This window comes from Eumetopias jubatus, unplaced genomic scaffold, assembly GCF_037043125.1.
Source record: "Eumetopias jubatus isolate StellerSeaLion01/CBP00866 unplaced genomic scaffold, mEumJub1_p1.0 scaffold_10, whole genome shotgun sequence".
In the NCBI taxonomy this organism is placed as follows: Eukaryota; Metazoa; Chordata; class Mammalia; order Carnivora; family Otariidae; genus Eumetopias; species Eumetopias jubatus.
Window position 1 is genome coordinate 36,748,720 of NW_028274816.1, and position 24,900 is coordinate 36,773,619.

Here is a 24,900-nt window from a genome sequence, read left to right on the forward strand (position 1 = left end):
CTGGGCAAACCCTAGCTGCTGCCGGGCAGGTTAGCAGCGCCCCCCATCCCCCCTCACCACGGGGGAGGGTTGAAGGCCCTGGGAGCTGCGCGCCTGTGGGCAAATTCAGAGAAGGAGGTGTCGATTCTTCAGGGCGATTTGATCCTTAAAGAACTCTGAAGGGTTTCAAACATGCACAGAAAATTGGGGAATGGACGCCCTGAAGTAAGTTTCTGAGGATCCCTTAGGAGTGGGTGTGGGTATTAATGGAGACCCTGTGGACCTTGGCCAGGCGGGGATTCTAGAACATGACCTGGTCTGTTGCTGAGCAGAGTCAAGTGGCTGGGCCCACCCAGATCTGTCTGGGACTCAGGATGACTCAAGGTCCCAGGGCCTCTCTCCCGGTGCTCTCCTGGGCCTGTGGCCTGCCTGCATGGGGGGCTGGGTGGGGGTCCAGGTGCATCGTCCAATGAACCGACTGGCCAGAGAGAGGAAAACCCCTCACTCAGCGCAAGGGCGGCTAGTTAATTTTTACAAAGAAGGGCTGTTCCTGAGAAGCTGCTGAGGGAACCACCCAGATTTGTGTGTCCACTGGGCGTGCAGGCGCAGAGGGAGGAAATGGGCTTCTTCTGCGGTTAGGTATGTGGGTTATGGGAGTGCTCTTGCCGCCCCACGGTAAGGGCCCACACTGGCCTCAGGTCAGGGGTCCCGGACTGGAGGGCCCCCCTGCCACAGTGACCTGCAGTGGGCCTAGCTTCCCTGGTCCCCCAGGCCTGCCCAGATCGCAGCTGGCCGCCTTCCAGCCGGGTGTGGCCAGGTGGCAGGAGCCTGTTCTGAGACAGGTATGTGCCTTTCCATGTCATGACCAAGGCCTGCCCTCCCCGTGGAGCTCAGAACTGTTGATAAGGCAGAACAGAGCACCGTGCATTCACCCCCGCCCACCTTGAGGGCTCAGAGGCCGGGCCTACGGAGACAGCTCTGATGTGTCTGTGTGTGCGAGGGGGTCGGAGGCTGGGGGTGGGAAAATGCCCTGGGAGCAAGAAAATCTTGAACAGCACTGGTTTCTCTGGAATTACCGGGGGAAAGGGAGTTTCCAGGGATTGCCTGTCTCCCTGGCCGGGAGGGGGGGTGGGGGGGTGGGGAGGGGTTCCGCTTGGGGGCTCTCCACAAACTGCAGGCTGGGCCCTGCGCCCCCCACCCCCCAGAACAAGCAAGGGGCCCTTAGCTCGGATCTTTTTGTAAAACTGAGGTAGAATTCACATAACGTAGAATTAAACTTTTTTTTTTAAGATTTTATTTATTTGACAGAGACACAGTGAGAGAGGGAACACAAGCAGGGGGAGTGGGAGAGGGGGAAGCAGGCTTCCTGCCAAGCAGGGAGCCCGAGGATCCCAGGACCCTGGGGCCATGACCTGAGCCGAAGGCAGACGCTTAACGACTGAGCCACCCAGGCGCCCCAGAATTAGACATTTTATTTTTTAATTAAGATCTTATTTATTTATATGACAGAGAGAGAGTGAGAGCAGGAATGCAAGCAGGGGGACTGGGAGAGGGAGAAGCAGGCTTCCCACGGAGCAGGGAGCCCGATGTGGGGCTCGATCCTAGGACCTCAGGATCACGACCTGAGCCGAAGGCAGACGCTTAACGACTGAGCCACCCAGGCGCCCCCAGAATTAAACATTTAAACCCTTCAGAAGCGTTGAATACATTCACCAAGTTGTGTAACTGCCACCTCTTTCTTGGTCCAAAACGTTTTTTCCTCCCCAAAAGGAAACCCTATCCCCATGAGCACACACTCCCTGTTCCCTCTCCCCCAGGCCCTGGCAATGAGTGAAGGACTTCATGTCTCTGTGTCTTTACCTATTTGGGTTTCCTGTGGGTGGAGTCACACGAGATGTGGCCCTTTGGGACCGGCTTCTGTCCCCCAGCATGCTGCCTTCAAAGTGCATCCCTGTTGGATTACGTGTCAGTCCATCCTCCTTTGTATGGCCGAGTAATATTCCAGGGTGTGGCTAGCCCATGGATTTTCACTATCCACTCATCATTTGATGGACATTTAGGTCGTTTGCACCTTCTGGCCTTTAATGAACGCCGCCGCCTGGGACATTCGTGTCCAGTGTGATGCGGACGTGTCTCCCCCCCTTCCCGGGAGACACCCCGCTGTAGCCTGCATCTGGACTCTGCTCCTTTTTGTGGCTGGATAATACTCCTGTGTGTGGCTAGACCACATTTGTTCATCCACTTATCTGTGGGGGGACATTTGGGTGCGTCGGGGTTTTTTTCTATTTTAAGGATTTTATTTGTTTGAGAGAGTGAGCGAGCACCAGTAGGGGGCAGAGGCAGAAGGAGAGGGAGAAGCAGACTCCCTGCGGAGCAGGGAGCCCAATGCGGGGCTCCCATCCCAGGACCCCCGAGATCATGACCTGAGCCAAGGGCAGACACTAAGATGCATCTCTGGGAAGGAAGTGCTGAGTAGGTGCTGCCAATGTCAAAAAAATGGCAAAACCAAGAGACTTGGGTGGCCTGGTGGTCTCCACCCTCCAGCCTGGTTGTATAGACCCTGCAGGAGGTCCGCCAGCAGGACTGACCCTGAGACCAGCACGGGGGACGTGGTGCGTGATTATGGGGCTCCCGAAGGACTCTTCCTGCCTGTGGGCAAAGGGGGGGGGCCCTTCCTGCCAGGGCCTGCAAGAGAGAGCACGCCGGGCCGGTGCCCCCTCCGCTCCAGGCCTGACAGCCCCCAGCCAGAGCCGGCGCGCTCTCCTGCCCGTCCCAGGTCTGAGCGCTTCCTTGTAAGACTTCTCCTTTGCAGCTGCCTTTGCACCCGTTTCTTCCTCACACCCCATGTAAGCAGTTGTGTTGAGCTGCGCCTGTGTCCCAGGCACTGTGCAAGTCTCCTTGTAGTTTATTATCCTGCTGAGGCATCACTAAAGCGGTGGGAAAGGGGTGCATTGCTCGCCCGTCACCAGCAGGCCCCAGTACTGCAGGGCGAGGTGGCCTGTGGTCCTGCAGGCTTATTTAGGCCAATGCATCTGCTGCCTCAGGGTCTCAGCCCCTCAGCAGTTTGCTCTTCGTTTGATCATTGAATGAGGTTAACACAAAGATACCCAGAGGGTTATGTTTAGGAAGAGAGAGTGGAAAAACCTGCTGGGGGTGTGGAAGCAGGCAAGGGGCTCAAGAGGGAGGCGACGTTGGAAAGACCGCTGATCTGGGGCCTTGAATGCCCAGCTGGGACACTGGTGGCCCAGGAGTCCAGACAGCGCTGCTCCTGATGGGAAAGGAGGTCGCGAGGAGAACGCGCCGCCTGACGCCGCTGTCAACGGGACAGGGGGCACGTTTCTGGTGTTTCTGTGTTTTTGCTTAATTGACATTGTTGGCCACCTTTCTGGGGCCGCCCCCGCCCAGAAGCTCCAGCTCCTGCCCTGGAAGGCAGAGCCTGGCAGCACACACCTGTCCCACGGGCGCAGGCCTTCCAGGTAGACGGGCTTCGGAGCTGGAGATCCTGAGTGCCCTGTGATTTCCTAAAAGCCTGCTAAAATAAGACCACTCAGGAACATATTCTCTCCTGATTTACATCACAGATGTTGACAGTAGGAAAATGTGGCCAGGTTGCTCTCAAATGTGAAAAATGGGAAGTAGGCAAGCCAGAAAAATGAAGCCCGCCCCCCCGCAGACAGCAGTGTGGAGGAGGTGCTGCCCTGGGCACCCCTGGAAAGTGGGGTGAAGTCTCTGCACCTCCATTTCCTCATCTGGGTGGTGGGGTGGTGCCACCCGAGAGGGCTCTGAATGCGGAAGGGGTCAGGTGCCCTCGCACAGCTGTGCCACCCTTGGGGGCTCCTCGCTGCAAAGCGTCTCTTGCCGGAAGTGGCAGGGTGGGGGGCGCTTCCCTCCCTCATCCAGCGGCCAGGGGGAGGGACAGGTTGTGGAGCGGGGCCTGAGGCTCTGCCCAGGTGGCTGGGGGAGGGGCAGCGGTTCACCCGAGAGTGGGGGACCTTGGCCCCCGGCGCTCAGCTGGGGAGGGAATGCCGAGCTCCCCAGTGGGTGTTAGAGCCAGGAGGGTCTGTGCTTAACCCCGCGGCTCGGCCACCCAGGCGAGCGTTGGCCGACTGGCATCTTAAAGGTAGTGGGGGGCCCTCGGGGTGGGGTGGGCAGTCATTGGTGGCAGAAAAGCCCCCGGACCCCCAGGAGTCGCTGCCCCCCCCCCCCGCCTTGGCCTGGCCCCGCCATATAAAGTTTAAAGGTTTTAAATGCAAATATTTCTCTTTTATAGATGCCAGCTGTCTCCAGAGAGCGCGTTTCCTTGCAGCTCAACTTTATTGTCCAATTAGCTTCCCATATCTGGGTACCGCGGAGCCTGGGGGCTGGGGGAGGGGCGCGGCTCCCGCGGCGGGGCGGGGCGGGGCGGGGCTGCAAGCCGCCCCCGGGAGACCGGGGCCGTGGGGGGGGGGGGTGCTGCTTTCGGACTGCAGGCTCGGGAGGGAGAGGCTGGAGCTGGGGTGGGGGCCGTTAGTGGCAGGGGTGTTCTTTTCTTATTTAGAAGAAATAAAGGCAGCCCGCCCCGCGCACACTGGCTTCCTTTTAGTCCCCGTCGAGTGTTCCCTCCCCGCCTGCTTCCTAGCCGCGCGGCGGCTTCCCCATTCACCGGGGCTCGGCGGCGCTCACAAAGCGAGGCAATTAGAATTGAAAATCTATGCAAAACAGCTGTTAACTGATTGTAAGGGAGTGCAGCTGTGTGCCGAGTGCAGCTTGGAGGCTGGCGGAAGGGCAGGAAGTGCTGGGGCAGCCCGGGTTAAGAGGCAAAGTGCTGTCCCCTCGGCCAAGGGAACCCACGGGCTTTAACCCTTACTGCTTCCCTGCAGGTGACCTTGGCCCCCGGGGAGCCGGCTGAGAGGGCGCGGGCGCGTGGTCCCCCCCAGCACCGCTCCCCCGGGGGAGGGGAGCTGGCTCCAACCTCAGCAGGGCCAACGGGCTAGGATGCTTCCTTCCCTCACCAGCCTCTGCCTCCATTTACCCATTCAGCAAATCTGCCTGAAGTCTGAGCGCAGGAGTGTGCCTGGGGGCTGGGGCTGTGTAACGGTTACAGGGAGCCCCTCTGCCCTCCAGGCTGCCTTGCGGGGATAGGGGAGGGAGCCTGGGGCTCCAACCACCACCTGGAAACCCGACACCCCCTCTCCCAGTGTGTTAAGGATGCTCCCTCCTGGCCCAGAAGGAGGTTCCAAAGCGTGGCCTGGAGATCTGTATTTCTCACACACAGACTTCCCTCCCCACTTTGTCTAAGACCCACTGCACTGTGGGACCCAGTGCCTGGAGGGATGAATTCCAGGGGCGGGGATGGGAAAATCCTTGGAAGAGATAAGATTTGAGCCCAGCTTTGAAGGAGGGAGAGGTTCCTGGGCAGTGCTGGCTAGAAAGAGAAAGAGGACTTTGGTGTATAAAAAGTGGGGGGTGGGGGTCTGGCCACAGGGCAGGCTGTAGATGGAGGGGGCACCTGGGGGCTGGGGGGACTATGCATGTGACACCCCTGGGCTGGTCGCCTTGGAGAGGGTAGACCACTCATGCTGAGAGGCTGCACAAATCCCCAGAAAGCAGGCTCTGGGTGAGGGACAGCCCCAACCCCCCAGGTGTGTCTGCAGCAGGTAATCACAGACACAGGCTGCCAGGTATAGACAGACAGCCAGGCTCTGGATCAGGCTTGGATCGAATCTGTGTACCCTAGGCAAGTTAATTAACTTCCTCTGGTCTCCTAGCCAGGCTTTGTAATGGGGGTCACACGGCCCACCTTACAATACCCAGGTTGAGCTGTCTTGGCACATGTTGGGTGTTTGGTAAATGGCAAAAGCCATACTCCCTTCCCACCCACAACGCCATCCAGGTCCCTGACGCTTCGGTGCTGATACAGGTGCTGAATGAAAGGCCTGCAGCCATGTGACAGTGGTGGTGTCCCTGTGTGCCGGGAGCCTCTGATCAGGGCCCAGGGCACTGTTAAACCACTTGTGCTTCCCGCTGATCCCACAAGGATACAGGATTCCCTCCATGGTGTCAAGGGGCCACCACAGACCAGGGGCTGGCCTCTGTGCTAGACTCGGTGCCTACACTCCTGGGAACCTCACCTGGCCCAGCTAGGCACACGCATGGTGGTGGTGGGCTAAGTTGCCAACCCACCCTCGTGGCTTCCCAGTTCCTTGCTGTCCTGAAGCCCCCTCTGTCCGCACCTTGCCGCTGGTGTCTGTTGCCTGGTCCCTTAGGGCGACATGCTGACAGCATGTCAGTGCTGTCAGTGCAGGTGGACCTGGCACTTCCGGTTCTGTATCTGGGAAGGCTAGTGCAGCAGAGCTGGGGCGCGGTGTGTTTGTTGACTGCCCACCTTCGTGGTTGGCACCCCTTTCTTTCCAGCGGATCCCTTCTGGGCCTTTCCATCATGGACCCCTTTCTCAGTTGCTAGCCTCTGAGGGGCGGGTAGGTTTAAGGGGCCCCTGGGGCTTATCTTTGACAGCCGGCTTTTTCATCGTTTTGGCAGTACAGGGTTTCACAGGTTCCAGGCTTATGGAGGCAGGGCTGGATTTTCAGGGATCCAGCAGAGTAGGTGTTCAGAGCCAGGTGAGGGCCGCCGGATTGGCAGGGGTGTGCGGGTGGGTGCAGGCAAGCACGCATCTGCATCCTGTTGCCCCTGGCGTACAGTGTCCGGGCAGGTGTCCCAGCTCCTGGAGGTGTCCCCACATCGCCCCTGTAGGACTGGCTCTGGCGCCTTGCCCTTTTACCCTGAACCTTTTGTCTCTGCCTTCTGTTTCCGGGCAAATGGGAATGAGGGAGAGGAGGTCCAGGGAGGCAGCACTTTGCCCAGGAAGGCTGTGCGGTGGGAGCTGCTGAGGAGGAAAGAGAAAGAAAGCGCCTGGAGGGAAATGGAGGACCGCCAACCTGAGCCCCGAGTGGCGGGAAATTAGGAGTCAAGCTACAAACCTCGTTAGCGAGGAGTGCGGGCTGCAGGAGAGCAATTCCCACCCTTAAACTCGGAGGCCGTGCTCCCGGATTACTAATTTCCTCGAGCTGGGCTCACTGACAGTGAGTGTCATCCATCTCCCTCGTGCCAGCCCGCCTGGCGGCCGCCAGCACAACCAAACCCAACCACACTCCGCCAGCTCGCTGCTGCCCCCCGGTGGCCGCAGCGGTTTCCTGCAGCGTCCCCCGCTTGCCTCCGCGGCAGCGCGGGGCAGGGGAGACTCCGGGTGTGAGCAGCTCTACGTACGGCCCCCACTGCAGCAGTGCCCACGTGACCTCGAGCGACTTTCGGCCCCAATTTCCTCATCTGTGAAACGGGATCAGACCACCCGTCTCGCACTCCGATGGAACCCGATGTCTACCAGGGATGGATCTGCCAACTCTAAAAATCAGCCAAATTTGCATGGTGATCTGGCCATCGTACCAATTTTTGTTTAGCTGCTGCGGTCCCCTTCAAACAGGTGGAAGAACTTGATCCCCCTCCCTCCCCAGGGCCTCCCAGGGTTGAAGGGAAGTAAGTGGGAGCTTGGTTTCAGTCCGGGTAGGAGGTTATTTGGAGGCCGGCCTCGGAAGACCTGGAAGTCCAACCTGGGAGGAGACTCCCGGCCAGGTGCGGATTTCTCATTTGCATGTTATTCCCCTCCCCTCCCCGCCTCCCCCGCAGCCTTAAATTCAGGTGGGAAAGGGTTGGAACCGCCCCAGAGGTGTTTAATTTTGTTTTTAAGGCCCTAGGCCTGTTGTTGAGTTTTCTCCTGACTCCTCCCTTCCCTGCCCCCGCCTGGGTGTCCTGGCGGGGATGGAGGCATCCCCTCCCCCCCGCGTCCTGGCCGCCTGGGCCGCGGTGAATCTGCCGGCCATTGCTCGCTATAAATCACCGGAGGCCGTGCTGCGGACACACTGTGCGGTGCGTCAAGTGTCGCGCGAGGGCTGACGCCCGCAGGAGGGAGGGCGCGGCCCAGAGGCGGCGGGTGGCGACGGGGAAGCGCCCCTCCCGCGCGGTGTCAGGGCCGGCCGGCGCCCGCAGGTAGGAGCCAGTAACGGCCCTTGGCCGGGCCTCGCGGGTCCGTTTCCCTTTTCGTTTGTGGTCGGCCAGGAGGAGCCTTGTGCAAGGCGGGGGTGGCGACCCGCGTGCGCCCCCACTCCGTGGGCCTCAGCTGGCGCTAGGTCGAAGGTGGACGCGGGGGGGTGGCTTGGGGGTGCCCTCGGGGCCCTGCCCCTCGCCCCGCAGCGAGCACATAGGCGGGTTCGGCTCCCCGCTGGCGCGGGCCCCGAATGCTCCAGGCCCGCCAGCGTCATCTGGAACAGATGGATGGGGGGTGGCAGGCGCCCAGCGCTCCCTCCCATCGCAATCCGGGCTGGCGCGGGGAGGGAGGGGGAGGGGGAGGGAGGGAGGAAGGCGGGGGAGGCTGGGCCCGCGGGGATGGCGGCGTGCGCGCCTGCCAAGCGCGGCGCGGGCATGTCCTGGGGCAGGTTTGGGGCTGGCAGAAGCGCGGGCTGGCACCTGGATCCGAAAGTTGAAACCCACAGCGCGACGCTGGGGCGGCCGCCTGGGGGTGGGGGTACTAGTTTGCCTCCAGGCTCAAAAGTACGAAAGCTGTGGATTAGAGTTTTCCAAAAGAGAAGGTACAGGGAGAGACCCTGGGGCATCGCAACACTGCCGGGAGCTTGGGACGCGCGCGGGGTCAGACCCCGGGGCGCCGGAATGCTTCGAGGCCAGGGGCGTCGGGCGAGGCGTGCCCCATTAACCCGGCGCTTCCTGGAGACGCAGGCGGCGCGGGGGGTGGGCTCCCGGCCGGTTGTCGGCGCCCGCCGGCGGTGGGGGCGGGGCGGAGCGGGGGGGGGGGAAGGCTGGGGCTCGCAGTCCTTCGCCTTGCAGCCTGTGGGTGCCCAGGAATTTCAGGACGCTTCCTGAGTCATTCCAGTCTGTCAAGTGCCTGGGTGAGGTAGGGTGGGTGGGTGGGTGGGTGGGGGGTGCCAGGAATGGGGAGGCGCTGCGCCGGGGCCGGAGGCCCAGTGGGTAGTGCCAGTTTCTGGAGGCGGGCGGCCTCGCCTCTGACCGCAACCCCAGCTACTTAATGATCCCCCTGGTGGAGCGGCGCCTCCGTGGACTCTCCAGCCTCTGAGACGTGGGTTCTTTAAAGAACTACCTTCCTGCCCCCCGAATGTGGCCTTCCCTAAAGTTACTTAGAACAACGGGAGGGGGTAGTTCCTAGAATTTTGGCAGTAAGGCGCAGAGGCTCGCGTTTTTCACGTTTAGCCCTTTCAAGTTGGGGCAGTACGGTCACGAATCTTGTGCGTTGGGGTAGGAAGGATAAATGGACACAGCCGACCTGGAGTTGCCCCCGGACCCCAACCTGCGCCGCCGCCGACTCGCACACCAGCTCCAAAAAAGTTACCCTCCCAAAGGCCCCTAGAACACGTGAGTTTATCCGCTCTTTATCGGGCCTTTTTTGGGCCAGACACGGTTGCAGGCACCGGGGACGCGGCGGTCGCGAGACCTTCAAGGGCTCTGCTCGCGTGGCGGTCGTGTTGGAAGCCACTGCTCCCTACTTTTGGAATTAAGTGGCCGGTTGTGGACACCATTCTATCTGGGACCCCTGAGCAGTCAAGCCAGGGGCCCCCAGGAACCCGAGGGTAACACTTCCCCTACCTGCTGGTGTCCTCGGCTCACCTGGCCAAGCGGGCTGGGGAGGGGCCTGTGCCCGCGCGGGTGTACCCGGGCGCCTGTCCGTGCGCGCGCGCGTGTGTGTTTGCGGCTGAAACCCGACACCTCCCGCTGGCTGAGGTCAGGGAGCCGGGAGCGAGCCAGTGGCCCGGGAGTGGGCGGCGTTGCGCTTGGGTGTGTCCTCGGCGGCGGCGACAGCAGCAGGTGTTTCTTGGCCGGGGCCCCGGAAGCTCCACCTCCCCAGCGGGCCCGAGCCGCCGCCGCCGCCGCCGCGCAGCCCCGGGTGAGATAAGCAGTTTAGACAAACACTGGGCGACAGTGGCTCCAGCATGTGTCAGCCGAGGCGGAGCTGCGGGGCCCTGGCATGAAAGGTGAGCGCGCCGGGCGGGGGCGGGGGGAGGTGGTCTTCGTACACCCCCCACGCCCACCGCGCCTCCTCCTCATCCAAGTTCGCGGGTTCCGCGGGGGCGGCCGCCAACGGCTCCCGGGCAACTTCCCCCGGAGTGCGAGCGGCGATAAGAGCCGAGCGGGCGGGCCGGCAACCAGAGGCCTCCTCCTGTTCCCCCCCCCCCCCGCCCGCGCGGGTCGCAGCCGGGGCGGCCTGGCCCGGGGCGGGGACACAGGCCGCCGCGGGGCTCGGGCTCTGTGGCCGCGTCCAGAGAGGGGCGTGTAAGTGCGCGCGGGCGTGAAGGGGGCAGTGGGAAACTGGGGGGCTCTGGGCGAGCTGTCGACGCTCCGGAGCCGGGGCAAAAACTTTGCGGCGGCGGCGGGAGCGAGGGGGCGGCCGTGCACCCCCGCGGCAGGTGCTGGCGGCGGCTGGGGCGGGCCAGCAGGCCGGGCGGGGGGGGGGGTGCGGAGGAGCTCGCCGGCTGGGGCCGCGCGGTGAGGGTTTTTGTCTTGCTCCCCTCCCCCTCCCCTCGGAGCGGGGTAGACCGCCGGGAGGGCGGGGCTGCAGGCTCCCGGGTCTCCGACCCCCACGCCCTGCTTCCCAAGGGCGCGCCCGGGGCTCCGCTGCTTCTCTCCTCCCTCCTCTCCCCCACCCCCTGCCCCCGTTGGAGCGGTGCCCCTACCCCTCCTCCTGCCGAAGATGGCTGCCCCAGCCTCGGAGGTGGGAGGGTGACTGCATCCACCGCCCCCCACTCGCGCTGCCCTTTTCCCTCCCCAGCCCTTCCTGCTCCGCCTGGATGCGCCTCCCCGCCCCCAGCCCTCCCGGGGCCCGCGGCCGCGCTGATGGGCGTCGAGTGGCCCGACCGAGTGGAGCCGATTCAATTATATTGCAGCACCAGAGACACCTCCTCGGCCGCCCGCCCGCCCGCCTCTCCAGCAGGCTAATTAAATTTTCTTCGTGGAGGCGGAGCGGGAGTTGGGCTCGCCCTCCGCAGCTCCGGGTGGGGTCGAGGGGACCACTTAGAAGTGTGCAGTGGAGGCTGCCCGTGGAGGTTGTGGGGGAGAAGGGGGCTCTCTGGGTTGGGGGGAAGAGACGCCCGAGGCCTCCCCCCACCCGACTTGATGGGTCCGGGGGCCCCTTGCCAGACGTTCCAGCTCTAAGTTTGAAGGACTGTGTGCTTGGGGAAGCACCTGCTGGCCCCCAGCTGGGTGCTGGCTACTGGCCGTGAGTTGAGTCGATTGGACTGTTGTTTTGTAAACTAGCCTTTGTCTGCAAAGTGCATCTAAAATACCTTAAACCCTTGTTAACCCCTGCGGTGCCTTATCTGGGGCCCACACAGGTTGGGGTTTGGAAACAAAAAGCAAGACCACCAGATGAAAAAAGGACTCCTTTTCTGAAGGCACTTGAACAAAAGGCCCGGCTACTCTGGGTGGGAATCTCCCTGCCTAAGCCGATTGCTAGGAGGCGGGTGGGTGGGCCAGAAGGTGCTGGTGGGGTGCTTGGCCTGGTTGGCCTACTGGCTCCTCTCCCCTGGGATTCTATGCCCTCCACGACAAGTACTGGAGAGCAGGAGGGCCGTGGGAAACCCCAGGTGATGGGCCTGTTTCTGAATCTCCTTCAGCGTTACGCTTGGGGCACGTAAAAGTTGCTCACCCTGTGTTTACAGACCCCCTCCACCCGCGCGGATGGTGGAACCTGAGGCCCAGGCTGCCGCCTGACTCAGCCAGGCCACGCCGCAGGTGAGGGGGCCCTGGGCGCAGGCTCTGACTGGCAGGCTGTGTGTCATCCCAGCTGCCTGCCGCACAGGGGAGTCTCCACCCCGCCGGGGTGGACGAGGAAGCTGGTGGGCCTGGCCTTGCGAAAGCAGTTGCACTGATAGTTTTGGGCAGTCTGGATGGGCACAGGCCTGACCCCTGGGTGAAGGGGTTGGGGAGGCACCTGATGGCTGGTGCTGGGTTGGTTTTTGTCATTTTGTCTTGAGGCAGGAGTAGGCGGCCCAGCAAGGAAGGGGGAAGGTGGGTTTGGAGGGTTTCTTTCCGTGAACCTTGGGAACCTGTGAGTCTGGAGCTGGTGAGCAGCTGGGGCTGCGAGCCACGGTCAGCCCCACCTTGGGAGGGGAAGTGGGGAGGCCCATCCTGCTTCCAGGCCACCGGCCTATCTGTGGGGCCAGGCTCCAAACAAGGCAACAGGCTGCCCTTCGGTGCAGGCCCTGACCTGTTGGGGACAGCTTTCAGAATCTTGGCTTGTCAAAGTTGAAAAGGGTTTATTATAGCTTCCCAAGCTTGGTTTTGTAAAATGGCTAGTGGCCTGGTCTCCCCAGACCCAGTGAAGCCACAGCCTCTGGGTTCCTGGCCCTAGGTTAGAGAATGCTTGAAGTTACCCCCTAGGTGATCCTAATGTACAGACTGGGGCTGAGAACCAGTTCCCTGACGGGTGGGCACACAGACTCACAGTCACAGGGGCATGGGGGTCAACACCAGAGCTGACAGCAAGAAGGGGACCCCTCTGGAATGTCCAGGGGTCTTTGCAAAACCATCGCCTCGGGCTGTCAATAACTTCCCTGTCTCTGGGAAGATCCCATAGAGCCTTGTGGTTTCAAAGCAGAAGGCGCCTGCCCCTGGGCTCAGCATCTCAGGCCAGAGGCACCAGCACGAAATCTACACAGCGCCACTCGGTGGCAGACCTGAGTCCTGCACCTCCAAACCTGAGCCCTCTCCATCCCGGGCTCACTTAGTCCCTAACTGCCCTTGACCCCTTGGGCAGATGATGTCGCCCTCCCTGGCTCTGGAGAAGGAGGGGCCTCTCCGCTCTGTGCCCCTACCTGAGGGGTGGGTGCTGGTGGCTCCTACTTTTCCAGAAGAATGCAGGTGAGTAAGACCTGGCTGCTACCTCTCTTTCTTGCCCCAGGGACTCGTAGGGGCTTGTGGAGTCAGCCAGCAAGGCCGGTTTTTCCTGGCCCCATCTGAAGGCTTGGAATTCCCGGCTTGGGTTACTCGAAGTCCACACTGGGCTGGGGTTGGGTGGTAGCACGTTAATTATCTTTGTTATGGCAACACAAGGAGCCTCCAAACCACAGGGCTGCGTGAGGCCGCCTGCACCCTTTGGCTGGTGTGCTGGGAGAGCTGGTTTGTAACCTGCAGGGATCCGTGTTGCAGGTGACATTTCAGCTTGGCCACTGTGCTGGAGACTGGCCGTCTTGCTTTCATTTCTCCCTCTCTGGGAGTGCAGCGTGGGCCCCCCAGCTGCCGGCTTCACTTCCCCACGCTGGCCCTTCTCCCAGCCGAGGCCACAGGCGGGAGGTGACGTTTCAGAGTGTTCCTGTCAATGAGAATTTATTGAGCGCCTCCTATGAACCCAGCCGGCGCTCGCTGCTGGGAGGTGCAGGGACAGATAACACAGGAGCGCGTCCAGAGCGGCCCTCTGCACGCCTGCCAAAACGCGCGCCAGGGGCCTTTTAATCCTGCCTCTGCAGCTTCTCTCCTCCACCACCACTTGTCTCTCGGCCTCGGCCCCTAAGGACCACACCACGCGGCCTCCGGGCTCGGCCCCGTGTCTGCTCAGACTGCTGCCCCCTGCCTGGGATTCTCCAGGCAGCTCCAAACACCGCCCCCCCCACCCCTGCCGGGGTCCCTGAGACCAGCCTCCCTGCCCTTCCCTTCTGCATGCCTTGAGCATGTTCCCAAGTGCAGAGGGGAAGCAACTGTGGGGCCAGGGGAAGTGAAAGCAGCCTCTGGGGAGCGTGGGATGGGGGGCCAGGCCTGGAGGGAAGGGGGCTGCAGATTAGGGGGAGGGGTCCAAGAGTGTGCAAGCATCTGTGCAAGAGAGGCAATCTGGTTGAACTTGAGGCTCTGTGGGCCCCAGTGGGATTTGGAGGGGTGACAGTTGAAGGTTGGGGGGAAGCAGGAAGCCTTCAGATGAGGGGGCTCGCTCTTGGCTGCACTTTTGAATCCCCTGGGGAACTTTGAAACACCCAGGCTGACCTGTGGCCAATTAAGCCCAGTCTCTAGAAGAGGGGCCCGGACATCTGTATTTCATAACCCCCCACCCCCACCCCAGGTGACCATGGTATGCAATCAGAACTGAGCCAGGAGTGCCTTCTGCTGGCAGGGGAGCGGGCAGCGGGTAAGGGAGTTCTCCCCTTGGGGAAGGTGGACTGATGCTCTTTAAGGAGAATTGGGGTCCTACCCGGGAAACCGAAGTGTGTCCCTTTTGCCCCAGGGTTGGATGAGGCCACCCTGTGAGCCGGAACACCTCACCTGACTGGGTGGCTGTATGGCTCTGAGCTCAGTCTTAACCTGGGGTGCGATCCTGAAGGTAATTCTCCTGACCTGGCCCGGGTGAGCTGCAAGCTCTTTTCCTAAGTTGGCTGGGGGGTCGGGGAGGGGGTGTGCTTCAAATGCAGAGTCGAATTTGGATGGATGGCTTCTGTGCCGGTCTAGAGCTCCAGCCAAGCCTTCCAGTCCTGGAACCGGTTCCTCCAGGTGGAGGAGTTGCATGTCGTAGTGGCTTGGGGGGCTGCCAGAGCCCGGTGTGGGGCATCCCTCCAGCTGTGTTCCATCTGTACCATGGGGTGCAGAGGCTGCAGCCACTTTTCCCACCAAGACTCCAAGGCTCAAGATGCCAGATCAGCCCCTGCAGACCCTCCGGTGCCGCCAGACGCTCGTCCTGGAGCCTCCCCTGCCTGCCATGGTCTCGAAACCTCGCATGTGTGTGCACCCCTTTTCTCAGCCGGCTTGTGGCCCCTCCCCCAGCGGTGCCCTTCCTGCGCTCAGATGGTCGGCCTGTTGCCACAGGCAGCAATAAAAGGAATCGATCGGTGAGCTTTTGGTCAGGGCGGTATCGACGTTGGACAGGTTAAGCCGTCCTGGAGGAAAGTCTGTGTGTCAAGCTGAGGAGGACCAGGTGTCCAAGCGAGGTGGGCAGGGGCCTGCTTCGTGTTGACCCCGAGTCTTCTGTCCTGGGGTGAGCCAGAGCCCAGGGCACCAGCTGGCCTCCCAGCCCATGTTGGGGGTCGTGCAGATGCCTTCTCAGGACGTGTGGCACGGGCTGCGTTGTCCTTGAGGAGAGCTGACTGTGAGTTTGGGATTATCCCCATTTGACCATTAGTTGGGAGAAATCGGGCCCCCCTAGGGGGCCCCTGCCTGCCTGCCCTCTGGTAGCTGGTTCTTGGTAGCGAAATTCTGCAAGTGCCTTTATCTTTGTGTCTTTGTTACCGTCTTAGAAGTGCTGGGGTTGGACTGTTCATTCACTAGACCGCTTGCCAGCCCAGAAGATACAAAGTTGAATGAGTGAAGCTCAAGTTCTCAGCAGGAACTCGTGCATCCTTGAAGCTGCGGAACTGCGTGATCCCTCCCTGCCACCTCGGGAGTGGGGGATGGTGGGCTGTCCCCCTGTAACCGAGGAGAAAACTAAGCTCGGGATCAGCCCCCGGGGAATGCCTGGCACCCCCTCGGCCTCTGCGCCCTGTTTGGATAGGTGGTCTCTTCAGGAGGCTGTCTGGTCAGCCCTGCTTGAGCTCCCTGATTGATCGGAGGCGAGGGCTGAGATGCTGTGCTTAAATCAGATAGATGTCCGGGCCTTTCCTTTCTGAGCACATGGACTTTCTTCACTGTGCAGTTTTTGCCCACAAGGTCTTACAAGATTTTATCCGACTGGAGGGCTTCCTTATTGGGGGTGCCAGAGCCTGGGAGCCTGTCCCCCCGGGCACAGCCTAGTGCATTTTAACCCGGTAGCTGGTTTCTGGCATCATGTTGCCCCTCGCGCCGTGCTGTGTCTGGTGGTGTGTGTGTGTGGGGGGGTCCATGCCAATGTGTGTGTGCAGCCGGGGGCCCTCTGTGCACTTGGGGGTGTCATGCCACACGCAGTGGGCCCCCCCAACAGCTGCGTGCGTGCCATGGGACTGGCCGGGGGAATGGGTGCCAAGAAGGAAAAGCTGATGTTTAAAGGTTTGACGTCTCGGAGCGGGGTCCGGGAGGGTGCTTCTACCCACCAGCAGCAACCCAGACCTTTATTGACCCTATTCTGGCAAAGTGGGCTCCCCTCTGCACCTCTCAACCCTTGGCCCCCGGGGGGGAGGAAAGTCCTTCATGTAGCCAGCTCCTGTTCCTCAGAGGGTTTGTGGCCCCCACAGTGGGTCTCCAGGGCAGATTGGGCCGAATCTCACCATGTGACCCGGAAGAGCTGGGTTTTGCAGTGCCCGAGGGTGAAGCCTGGCCCCTGTGAGAGCCGGTTCTGGGCCTCAGCATCCTCCTTGGGTTGCAGGCATCATCCAGGTTCCCAGCTGCAGCCGTGGAGGGATTACTTAGGCCTGGAGAGTCGGCTTCTCAGCAGTTGATGGAGGACAGCTGTGGACAGGAGGCGGGGACCCCCCCCCCCGTGGCACAGTTCGCACTGGGAGCTCATGGCTTGTGGTGAACCTTGACCTGTGGGCCCTGCTTGAGGTCCCGTTTTGGACACAGGATAGCTGGTGTTGGGGAGGGGGGGCATTTACTGAGGTCTGGGCATAGCACACAGGGCTTGGCAGATGGTACATGAGCCCAGGAGGAAGTACCATTAGAACTTGGAGGTTCAGGATCTTACCTTTGGTAGGCCATATTCCTTCGGCCCAGGTGTGTAACATCGGGAACAGGTGTTAATACTCAGGGTTATATAAAGTCCTCTGTGCCCTAAAAATCTGTGTTTATGGATGCCATACATACAGGTGAGCTGTGAACTTGGGAAATCTGTATACCGAATTCAGTAGGTATATTTTTAGTAGGAGAAGGTCTAGTTTGCCATTTTGACCGTTATGATGATGGCCCTTTTTAGAAAAGCAAAATTCCTATTTGAGGCAGGTCCTGGCTTGAGTGCCCTGGCTTTGAGCCGAGCGAGATCCGCTTGGTGTTGACACATGCCAGGATCACAGCCTCCTTCCTGGTGGGCCCTCACCCCCAAATCTGAGCGTGTGGAAGGGTCGACCTCTTCCTGCTGAAACAGGTTGGAGTTAAGGTGTTGGTAACATCTGGGCTGAGGGTCCTGGCCACAGTACACGTCGATCCCTAAGCTCCTACACATACCTTTCACTGCCTGAGCCCATACAGTTTCAGACCTGGTGAGATACACCCCTGCGTGAGCAAGCAGACCCACCTGAGAGAGTAGGTCAGGGTGGGGACTTGGGACAACTGCTGTTCTCAGGATTATGGGTTGGTGGCTTTAATTTTATAAGAGAAACTGGAATCTTCATTTTGACTGGAAACCTCCCATTTTCAAATGTTGATCGATTCACTTTTAAGCAACATGGCTTGACATCAGCGAAATAAAGACAGGTTGAGAGTCAGAGGAAGCCTGCTTAACCTCTGCCCCCCCCCGTGTCTAGTGCCCCCCCATACCATTACTGATGGGGAAACTGAGGTTCGGATCTGGCAAGGTCCCCCTGAGAAGTGGGGTGGGAGCCAGACCAGTCCCGTCCCTGGCCTGAGCAGGGATGCCAGGCATCACCCTTCTATCCCCATCACATCTGGTCGGCTGATCACCTGTGAGGATGTGGCTGGTGTACCTCCATCCCTGTTCTGTTGGCTAAGGACCCACCCAGTGCCCTTGGGGGCTGGGGCTGCAAGCCTGCCTTGCATAGACAGCTTTTGTCAATGCCCACTCCGTATTGGAGGGACAGTGCTCTTACGTTCTCTGTCCCTCCCTCACCAGGGGGGTAAGGCAGGAGGTGTTGAAACACCTGGACCTCCTGGCCCCCAGCCTGGCTGCATGAGGGAGCAGGGAGTGGGGTCCAGGCTGGTCAAACGGTGGCCTCTCCTTTCTCTTTCTTCCACTGCTTTTCAATGTCTGTCCCCCCACCCCCAGTCAGGTTTTAACGGTTTCAGAAGGACCTGGCCTTGATGCCTGCCCTCCTGGCCTGTTTCCCCACCTGCTGCTCCATGGAAAGTTGGAGAATTTCAGTGGCCGCCTCCTGCCGGGGTTGGGTTTCTCTCCTTCGGGACCTCTCCTCTGCATTGGACACCTTTGACCCCCAGCGCGTCCTGTACCCTGTGCCTCTGGGAGTCTGCTGAAAGGGCTCCTTTGTGAGCGAGACGCGGCTCAGAGGTGGCCTGGTTAGCTCAGGTGCCATGTGGCACATAAAAGGGTCCCTATCCACCCTTGTCACCTCAGGCGGCTCCAGGGGGGTGGGTGCCCTCCAGCCGGGAGCTGTGGGAAGGTGGGGGTCCCAAAGCCGGATCCTCCTCCTCGCTCCTGGGTTTTATGCCAAGGGTAATACGGGTGTGGCACATAGGTGGGTGCCACCCCACAGGACTGGGGTCTGCAGAACGGGAGGCAGCCCCAGCGAGTGGCCCTCCCCAGTGTCTTCCCATCTTGGTTGCCAGCACGGCAGCAAGGGAAAAGGGTTCAGGTTCCAGCCTTTCCACATGCAGCCCTAGACAAGGGCGCCACTCTCTCCCCGCTTCCGTTTACCCAACTGTAGAGTGGGCAGAAGACGCTCGCCACTTGGGATCGTTTGTGGGGGGAGGCCCGTTGGCCCTGGGACAGCCCTCCCCCCCCCCCCCGGGCGTGTGTGTGGCAGGAGGGATGGTGCTGGCCGCGGGTCATCCTTGGCTCCGGCTCCGCCCTGCCCCGTGACTCTGGGCGGCCTCCCTGACGTCGCCGTCGGCTGAGGTCTGTTCGCGGAGTTACTCTCATGCTCTGGGCGAGGCAGTGCGTGCATCCGCTGCGGCCGTGAGGACTGCCCTGTCCGTGTTGTTGGGGGACCGCTGCCCCGGATGCCAGGCTCCAGCCTTGACCCTGTCTCTTGGCCTTTTCTTGCTTTTCTCAGTTGTCTGCTTCCCGTGCTGCCGTAGTTGCCTCTCCTGCCCCCCCCCCCCCCCCCCCCCGCGGCTCGCAGCCACGCCCATCCCGCTTCTCTAGACCGGCAGCCGCCCAGAGTAGTCGCTGTCAAATGTCGCAGCCATCTGCTGCCTGATTTCTGTCCTTCGCCTCAGGCCTCAGCCTCTGCCACTCCCGGTCTCCGGCAGCCTGGAACCTCAACCCCTAGACTGTCCTTGGCCGCCTCTGGCGGGGGGGCCCCCCACCCCGGGTGCCACCCCATGCTCGCTCTCCTCTCCACCCACTCTGTGGCTCCCACGGGGACGGGGCCATCCCTCCCGGGAACCTCTCAGCCCCCCCCCCCCCGGCCCACAGCTGTTAAGCTGTTACCTGGTATGCGGGCATCAAGTGATGTGTGAGTAGGGGTCTCTCCTGAATGCGCCTCTCTCATTTTCCCTAGAACCTGGATTTGCTCTCCACACAGGCCCCCCCCGCCCACATTACTAGTCTTGGCAGTGGGGGGGGATCAAGGCCGGGAGAACCCTAAACATTGGACCCCACTCGGGGTTCACAGTGGTTGTCGGGTGACCCCAGAAGCTGGCTTTGGAAACCGCCCACCCTGTGGTGCCAGCTCTCATTGATTGTGTTTCTGGAGGACAGTTTCCGAGGCTCAAAGGCTTCTGCCTTGGGCTCCCTAGTGACTTAATGCTGCTGAGTGACAGGTCTGAGCAGGGGAGGGTGGCAGCAGCATGGGAAAGGGAGCTGCCTTCTTACTCATTTTGGGCCGGGGGTCTCCTGTGGACGTGCAGGCTGGCCTCCGTCTGCCCCTCCCCTGCCTCTCCCCCTCCCTGCCGTCTCCGCCCTTCTCCTGGTTCCGGGTCAGGATCCAGGCCATCTGCTGGGGCCTTCCGCTGCTGCGGCAGCTAGCCGGGCTTTGGCCCAGCCCTCCGGCTCCTGCAGCCTTAGCCTTGGGGAGCAAGTCCTCTTCTGGGATTTGGCACAAGAAAGAGGCCCCAGTCCCCTCAGCGACCTACAACCTGAGGGGCTGTCCTCAGTCAAAAAAGGACATGAGGCCTAAGCAAGCCACCCTGTGCATCCGGAGCAGGAAAGCCTTCCTGCCTCTCCCACCCCCACCTCAAGAAAAATTGCTTCGTGCGACTGAGCTCAGAACACGCTGAAGGCAGATATAATTTATTATGAAGCCGCTCAGGCTCCCAGGATCACGTGGCGTGCCCCACCACCGCCACTCACCCGGTCTCCGCAGTGGGGTCACCCTAGCCTTGTTAGGGCTGCAGGAGCATCCCCCCTTCGAGGGGCACGGTGGGGGAGCCCCCCCCGCCGAGCCCAGGGACACTCTGTATTTGCTCACAAACATTTCTTTCTGTGGTAATGAAAAATCCTCAGGAGGGATGATGGGAGAATCCCAGTCCAGATCCTGTGTGCGGCGCAGGACAGGGAGGCCCCGCCAGCCCGGCCCTGCGGGGTGTAATTACCCCAGGGGGGCGGCTGGGGGTGCGGACTGGTGCTTGAACTGGGAGCCAGCAGAAAATTCATCTCAGCCCTTAGCTTGTAATTAGAGAGCATGGAGGGAGCAGGCCCGAGGTCTGGTGCCGCGTAGAGCCCATGAAAGGAAGCGGTAATTACAGGGTCTGCGGGAGGCCGGGCGGGAGGCCTGCGCGCTGATTAATACACCCGCCACCCTCGAGGAGGGGAGGAGGCTGGACTGGGACCACGGTCCGGGGCGTGTTGGGCGCCTCCCTCCATCTAAGTCCTGCTGTTCGGAGCCTGGGGCGTGTTCTGAAGAATCCGAACGAGGTGGGTTTCCGGAGGGCTGCGGACGTCAGTGGGCCGGGCCAGCCCTGCACTTGCCTTCCCTTTGCCCCCCCCCTTTTTTTTTTTTTAAAGCTTTGTGCTGCTCTTGCTATATTAGAAGCGTAGGCAGAAGAGGCAAAGTATGGATTTAAAGACACCACATCGGGGAGGGGGAGAAGCAGGAGCGGCGAGGGGCACCCTTGGCTGCCGCGGCCGCCACCATCCGCCGAGGGGGGCCCCGGGGCGTTGTGCGGGTGCTGACGGCCCAGTGGGGTTTGCCGCGGGCTCTCGGCTCTGGGGGGCCGGCCCCAAGGGGGCCCAGGAGCGGTGGGATCTCACCTCCGGGCATCTGGCCCAGGAGGCTGGGTGGGCTGCTGGGGGTGGCCGGAGCCCCATGCAGGGGAGGACAGCTGTACGGGTTGTAAATGAGAAGGCCAGGAGGCCACACGACCCGAGTCCCACCTGGCGGGAGAGCTCGGACAGCGGGGTGCAGGGGGGGCCTGTGCCCGCCTCCAGCGCTGCCCGGCCCTCCAGCTCTCATCCATCATTGGCCTTCACGCAGTGGAGCTTATTCCCAGCTGTTAGGATAATGAATTTACATGAGCTGATGATGTAGACGAGAATTCAGTCAATGGCCAGGAGCACAGAAGTTAATAAATACCTTCTCTGATGAGGGCACGGGGAGCAGGCACCCCATGGTCCCCTGGGGCCTCCTGAGGGTGCGGGGGCCGCCCCAAGGCCCGCTCTCCCCTCAGCCCACCCCTGCGGACTCCACGGTCGTGGCAGCGCCTGCCGTGGCCTCAGCCAGAGAGCACGTGCGTGGGGGAGGCCTGCGTCTGCCTCCCGGGGCAGGGCTTAGGGGGCAGGGGGCTCCCCCGAGGCTGCATCAAGTCAGAGTAGGTCCAGGGTGACCCTTTGCCAGGCGTCGGGGTCCTCTGAGTTTGGCCTCTGCCTGCCTGTCCTGGGTGCAAAGGAGCTGCCATCCCGGCTGCTGGTGGTCCCCCCAGCCCGCCCTCCGGGGGTGCACATGCCGAGGAGCAGGGCTAATTTTAGCTCCTTAATGAAGTGGCTGGCTTGGGATTCTATTTTAAGTGACCTGACATCAGCAGTAGCTTTCCTGGCTCGCAGCGCCCCTGGAGCCCACAGCTGACACTACGACGGAGATGTTTTGGGGGACCCCCAGGAACCCGGAGGGCTGCTGCCAGAGCCCAGGGAACAGGTGCCAGGCTTTGTGTGAGGAGGGGAGGTTACTCCGTGTCAGCAGCAGTGTGACTGTGTCATCCAGGGGGTAGCCGACCCCGGGAGGGCGCGGAGGGGGGTCTGCCCCCCAGAGACCCTGCTCACCAGGCAGGGGCAGGGGGCAGTAGGTGCGGATTTATTTGGGTTTGAGTTCCAGCAGGGGGGGCCCTGGTCTGAGGGGGCGCCTCCGGGCCCTCTGTTGGTGTGCCAGCTTCATGTTGGTGAGTCTCCATCTCTTTGATGACCACCCCCCCCATTTACTTATTTTACTTTGTTTTATTTTACTTAAACATTATTTAGATTTCATGTATTGGAGAGAGAGCACACACGTACATGAGCAGGGGGAGGGGCAGAGGGAGCGGGAGAAGCAGACTCCCTGCTGAGCAGGGAGCCCCGCGTGGGGCTCGATCCCAGGACCCCGGGAGCATGAACTGAGCTGAAGGCAGATGCTTAAACCAGCTGAGTCCCCCAGGTGCCCCGATGACCCCCCCTTTTTTAACAACCTGGTTTACTGCAGAGAAGCTACAACATAAGAAGTGAGGCCTTTGTTCTTGCTGCCACTTGAAGACACCCACCAACACCTTAAGGGGCATGTGATCTTTGGAGTCTGGCCTGGGATCTGTCCTGTGGCTACCACCTGCCTGTCCCAGCACCTCGGTGCCATCCTGCCCAGCACTGTCAGCTGGCGGTCACAGCAGGTCCACCCGGGTCACCAGCTGGCCAGCCTGTCACATGGCCACTGGACAGGGGCCTCGCATCGGCTCCTGGGCCTTGGGGACTGTCACAGGGAGGTGGAATGACCCCACTGTCTACCCTCACTTCCCCACTCCTTGTTTCCTCGTCCCCATCTCTTACATCCGTGTGCAGTGTGGGGCAGGATGGGTCTGGATCTGGGCCCTGACCACTGTGGCGTGAACAGGATGCACGTGCTTTGTTGCAGTAATCTCAGCCCTGCTGTTAACCATCTGTCGGCCCTTGGATCCAAGCCTGGCCTCCCCCATCTGTAAAATGGGCACAGTAACACCTTTCTTACAGAATTGGGATTAAAGAGAGATGACTGGCTCTCTAAGGACTGAGGGAACAGGGAGGGTGTGGTTGACGGTCGCCGGTGGCATCGGGGTGGGGGGGGGGCCGTGTTGGTCATGGAGTATTTGCAGATGCCCCCTTCTGGGGCTCCAAGAAGGCAGGGAGATGGGGAGAGAGCTCGAGACGGTAGTCTTGGTCAGTAGAGCCTGTGGCGGTACCGTGTCAGTTATCCTAAGCTGCATAACCAACTCTCCCAGACTTAACATTTAGGGATGTGGGGTGGCTCAGAGGCTCCAAGAAGGCTGTGATTCAGCTGGCAGCCGGGGCTGTGGTCTCATCCAAAGGCTCATCCGGGAGGGGGGGGAAGGAACACGGTTCTTGTCTGGAGGCGGCAGGAAACCTGGGACCCTGTGGGCAGCCTGAGCACGCTCCACTCAAGTGATGCGGGAGAGCGGCCACGGTGGTCTCTTCTCGGAAGTCACATGCCATCACTTCTACCATACTCTGTTGGTCAGAAGTGAGTCCGGAAGTCCGGCCCACATCTGGGGGCAAGAGAATTAGTCTCCACCCCTTGAAGGGATGAGCAACAAAGACTTTGTGGATGTGTTTTTCACTTTGGTGACACGTGTTTTAGCCGTGCATGCACACATGTTTATCCTTTCTGGTCGAGCATCCCGTTGAGGCCTCGGAGCGGGCAGGTGGTGTAAGGTGTGCGGGGAGGCCGTGTGGGGCTGTGAGACAGGGTTCGAGTCCTAGGCGTGCTGCCTGACTGTGGCCTTGCACCATCTGTATGACCAGGACCAGACTGTGAACAGCTGCTGGCCTCTCCTAGGCCCGTCTGGAGGCATCTTGGGAGATGACCCAGCCATGTCTAACTGATGTCCCCTGCGGGAGAGAGCCCGGGGTCCCTCCTCACGCACCTTGTCTCCCGGCAGCCCTGTGTAGCCACACCTTCCCCTGAGTGTTTCACCAGGACCAGTGGGGGCCTTATCCCCACAAGGCCTCCGTTTTACCTTGTAGCATCTCTAAGTGCTATCTCTCCTTCCCAAAACAGCTACCAGCTCCCGCGTGTGACCTGTCCTCAGCCGCCACCGCTCAGGCACATGGAACTGTGCTCTGCCGGCGGCGTGCACACCGGGCCATGCAGTCCCCAGCCCGGGGAGGGGACCATGGGGGGCACCCCAAGCAGCACGTGGACTTCTGACGCCACATCACCTGGTCCCCCAGGTGGGGCAAGCAGCACAATTCCGGAAGCGTGTATCCTGGTTTGCAGGGGCTGACCTGTGAGGCCACGGCCGGGCTCCTTGCTCATCTGGACCTGTGTTTCTGCTCCTCCATAGGCTGGTGGACTGTTTAATAAATGGCCCCTGGTGTGCACCGGGCACACTCTATAAAGTCCCTCGTGTTAGTTCTTTGAAACCTGTCTAGATGAACCTACAAGGTAGACTTTGTCCTTACTGCATTTTACAGACAAGCAGACAGGCCTAGAGAGGCAAAGGTACTTGCCTGAGGTCATCCAGCTTTGAGGCTACAGAGCAGGATTCATGCCCCAGGTACCTGGCAGCCAAGTGAATGCTAAGCGTGACCTTCGGGCCCCCACTTCCTCACTCCATGAACTTGGCCACACCTCCTGCCCCCCTCTGTCCACACTGTCCACTGGAGGAGGAGAAGGTGCCAGTGGTAGCCTGGGGCCACACTCCTAGAGTGTAACATCCATTGTGCTCAGTGGTCCTCCAGGGGCCAGCTGGGTGCTGAGTTGGCCAAGAATGACCCTGGCCTGAGACCTGTGTTTTTTGGCAATCAGGCTTCTGGGGAAGGGACCCTCACACCCCCCTGGATTCTTGGGTTTCTCTACTGAGAGTCACCCCCCACCCCTGCTATTTCAGGAAGAGGAGGATGCGTGGGTCAGCCGGGGGTTGGCGCTACCCCACAGCTGGGAGACTGGCAGACTGGCTGTGGCCACCGGGGCCCTTGTGGGGGTCCTTTGTTCCCAAGCACAAGCCCTCAA

The 24,900-nt window shown here is 61.1% G+C and overlaps 1 protein-coding gene across 5 annotated transcripts in view; it reads left to right on the forward strand.

The window, feature by feature from the left end:
* GSE1 (Gse1 coiled-coil protein) overlaps window positions 1-24,900 on the forward strand; it is a 401,392-nt gene that overhangs the window by 339,523 nt on the left and 36,969 nt on the right. The window contains exon 1 of one of the 5 annotated variants that reach the window (XM_028091238.2): window positions 9,927-10,011. The exons of the other annotated variants lie outside the window; for them this stretch is intronic. Within the exon in view, the coding sequence (XP_027947039.1) occupies window positions 10,005-10,011 (7 nt within the window). The 5' untranslated portion in view covers window positions 9,927-10,004. Of the gene's footprint in view, window positions 1-9,926; window positions 10,012-24,900 lie in introns of those variants that run through there. 5 annotated transcript variants of the gene reach the window in all.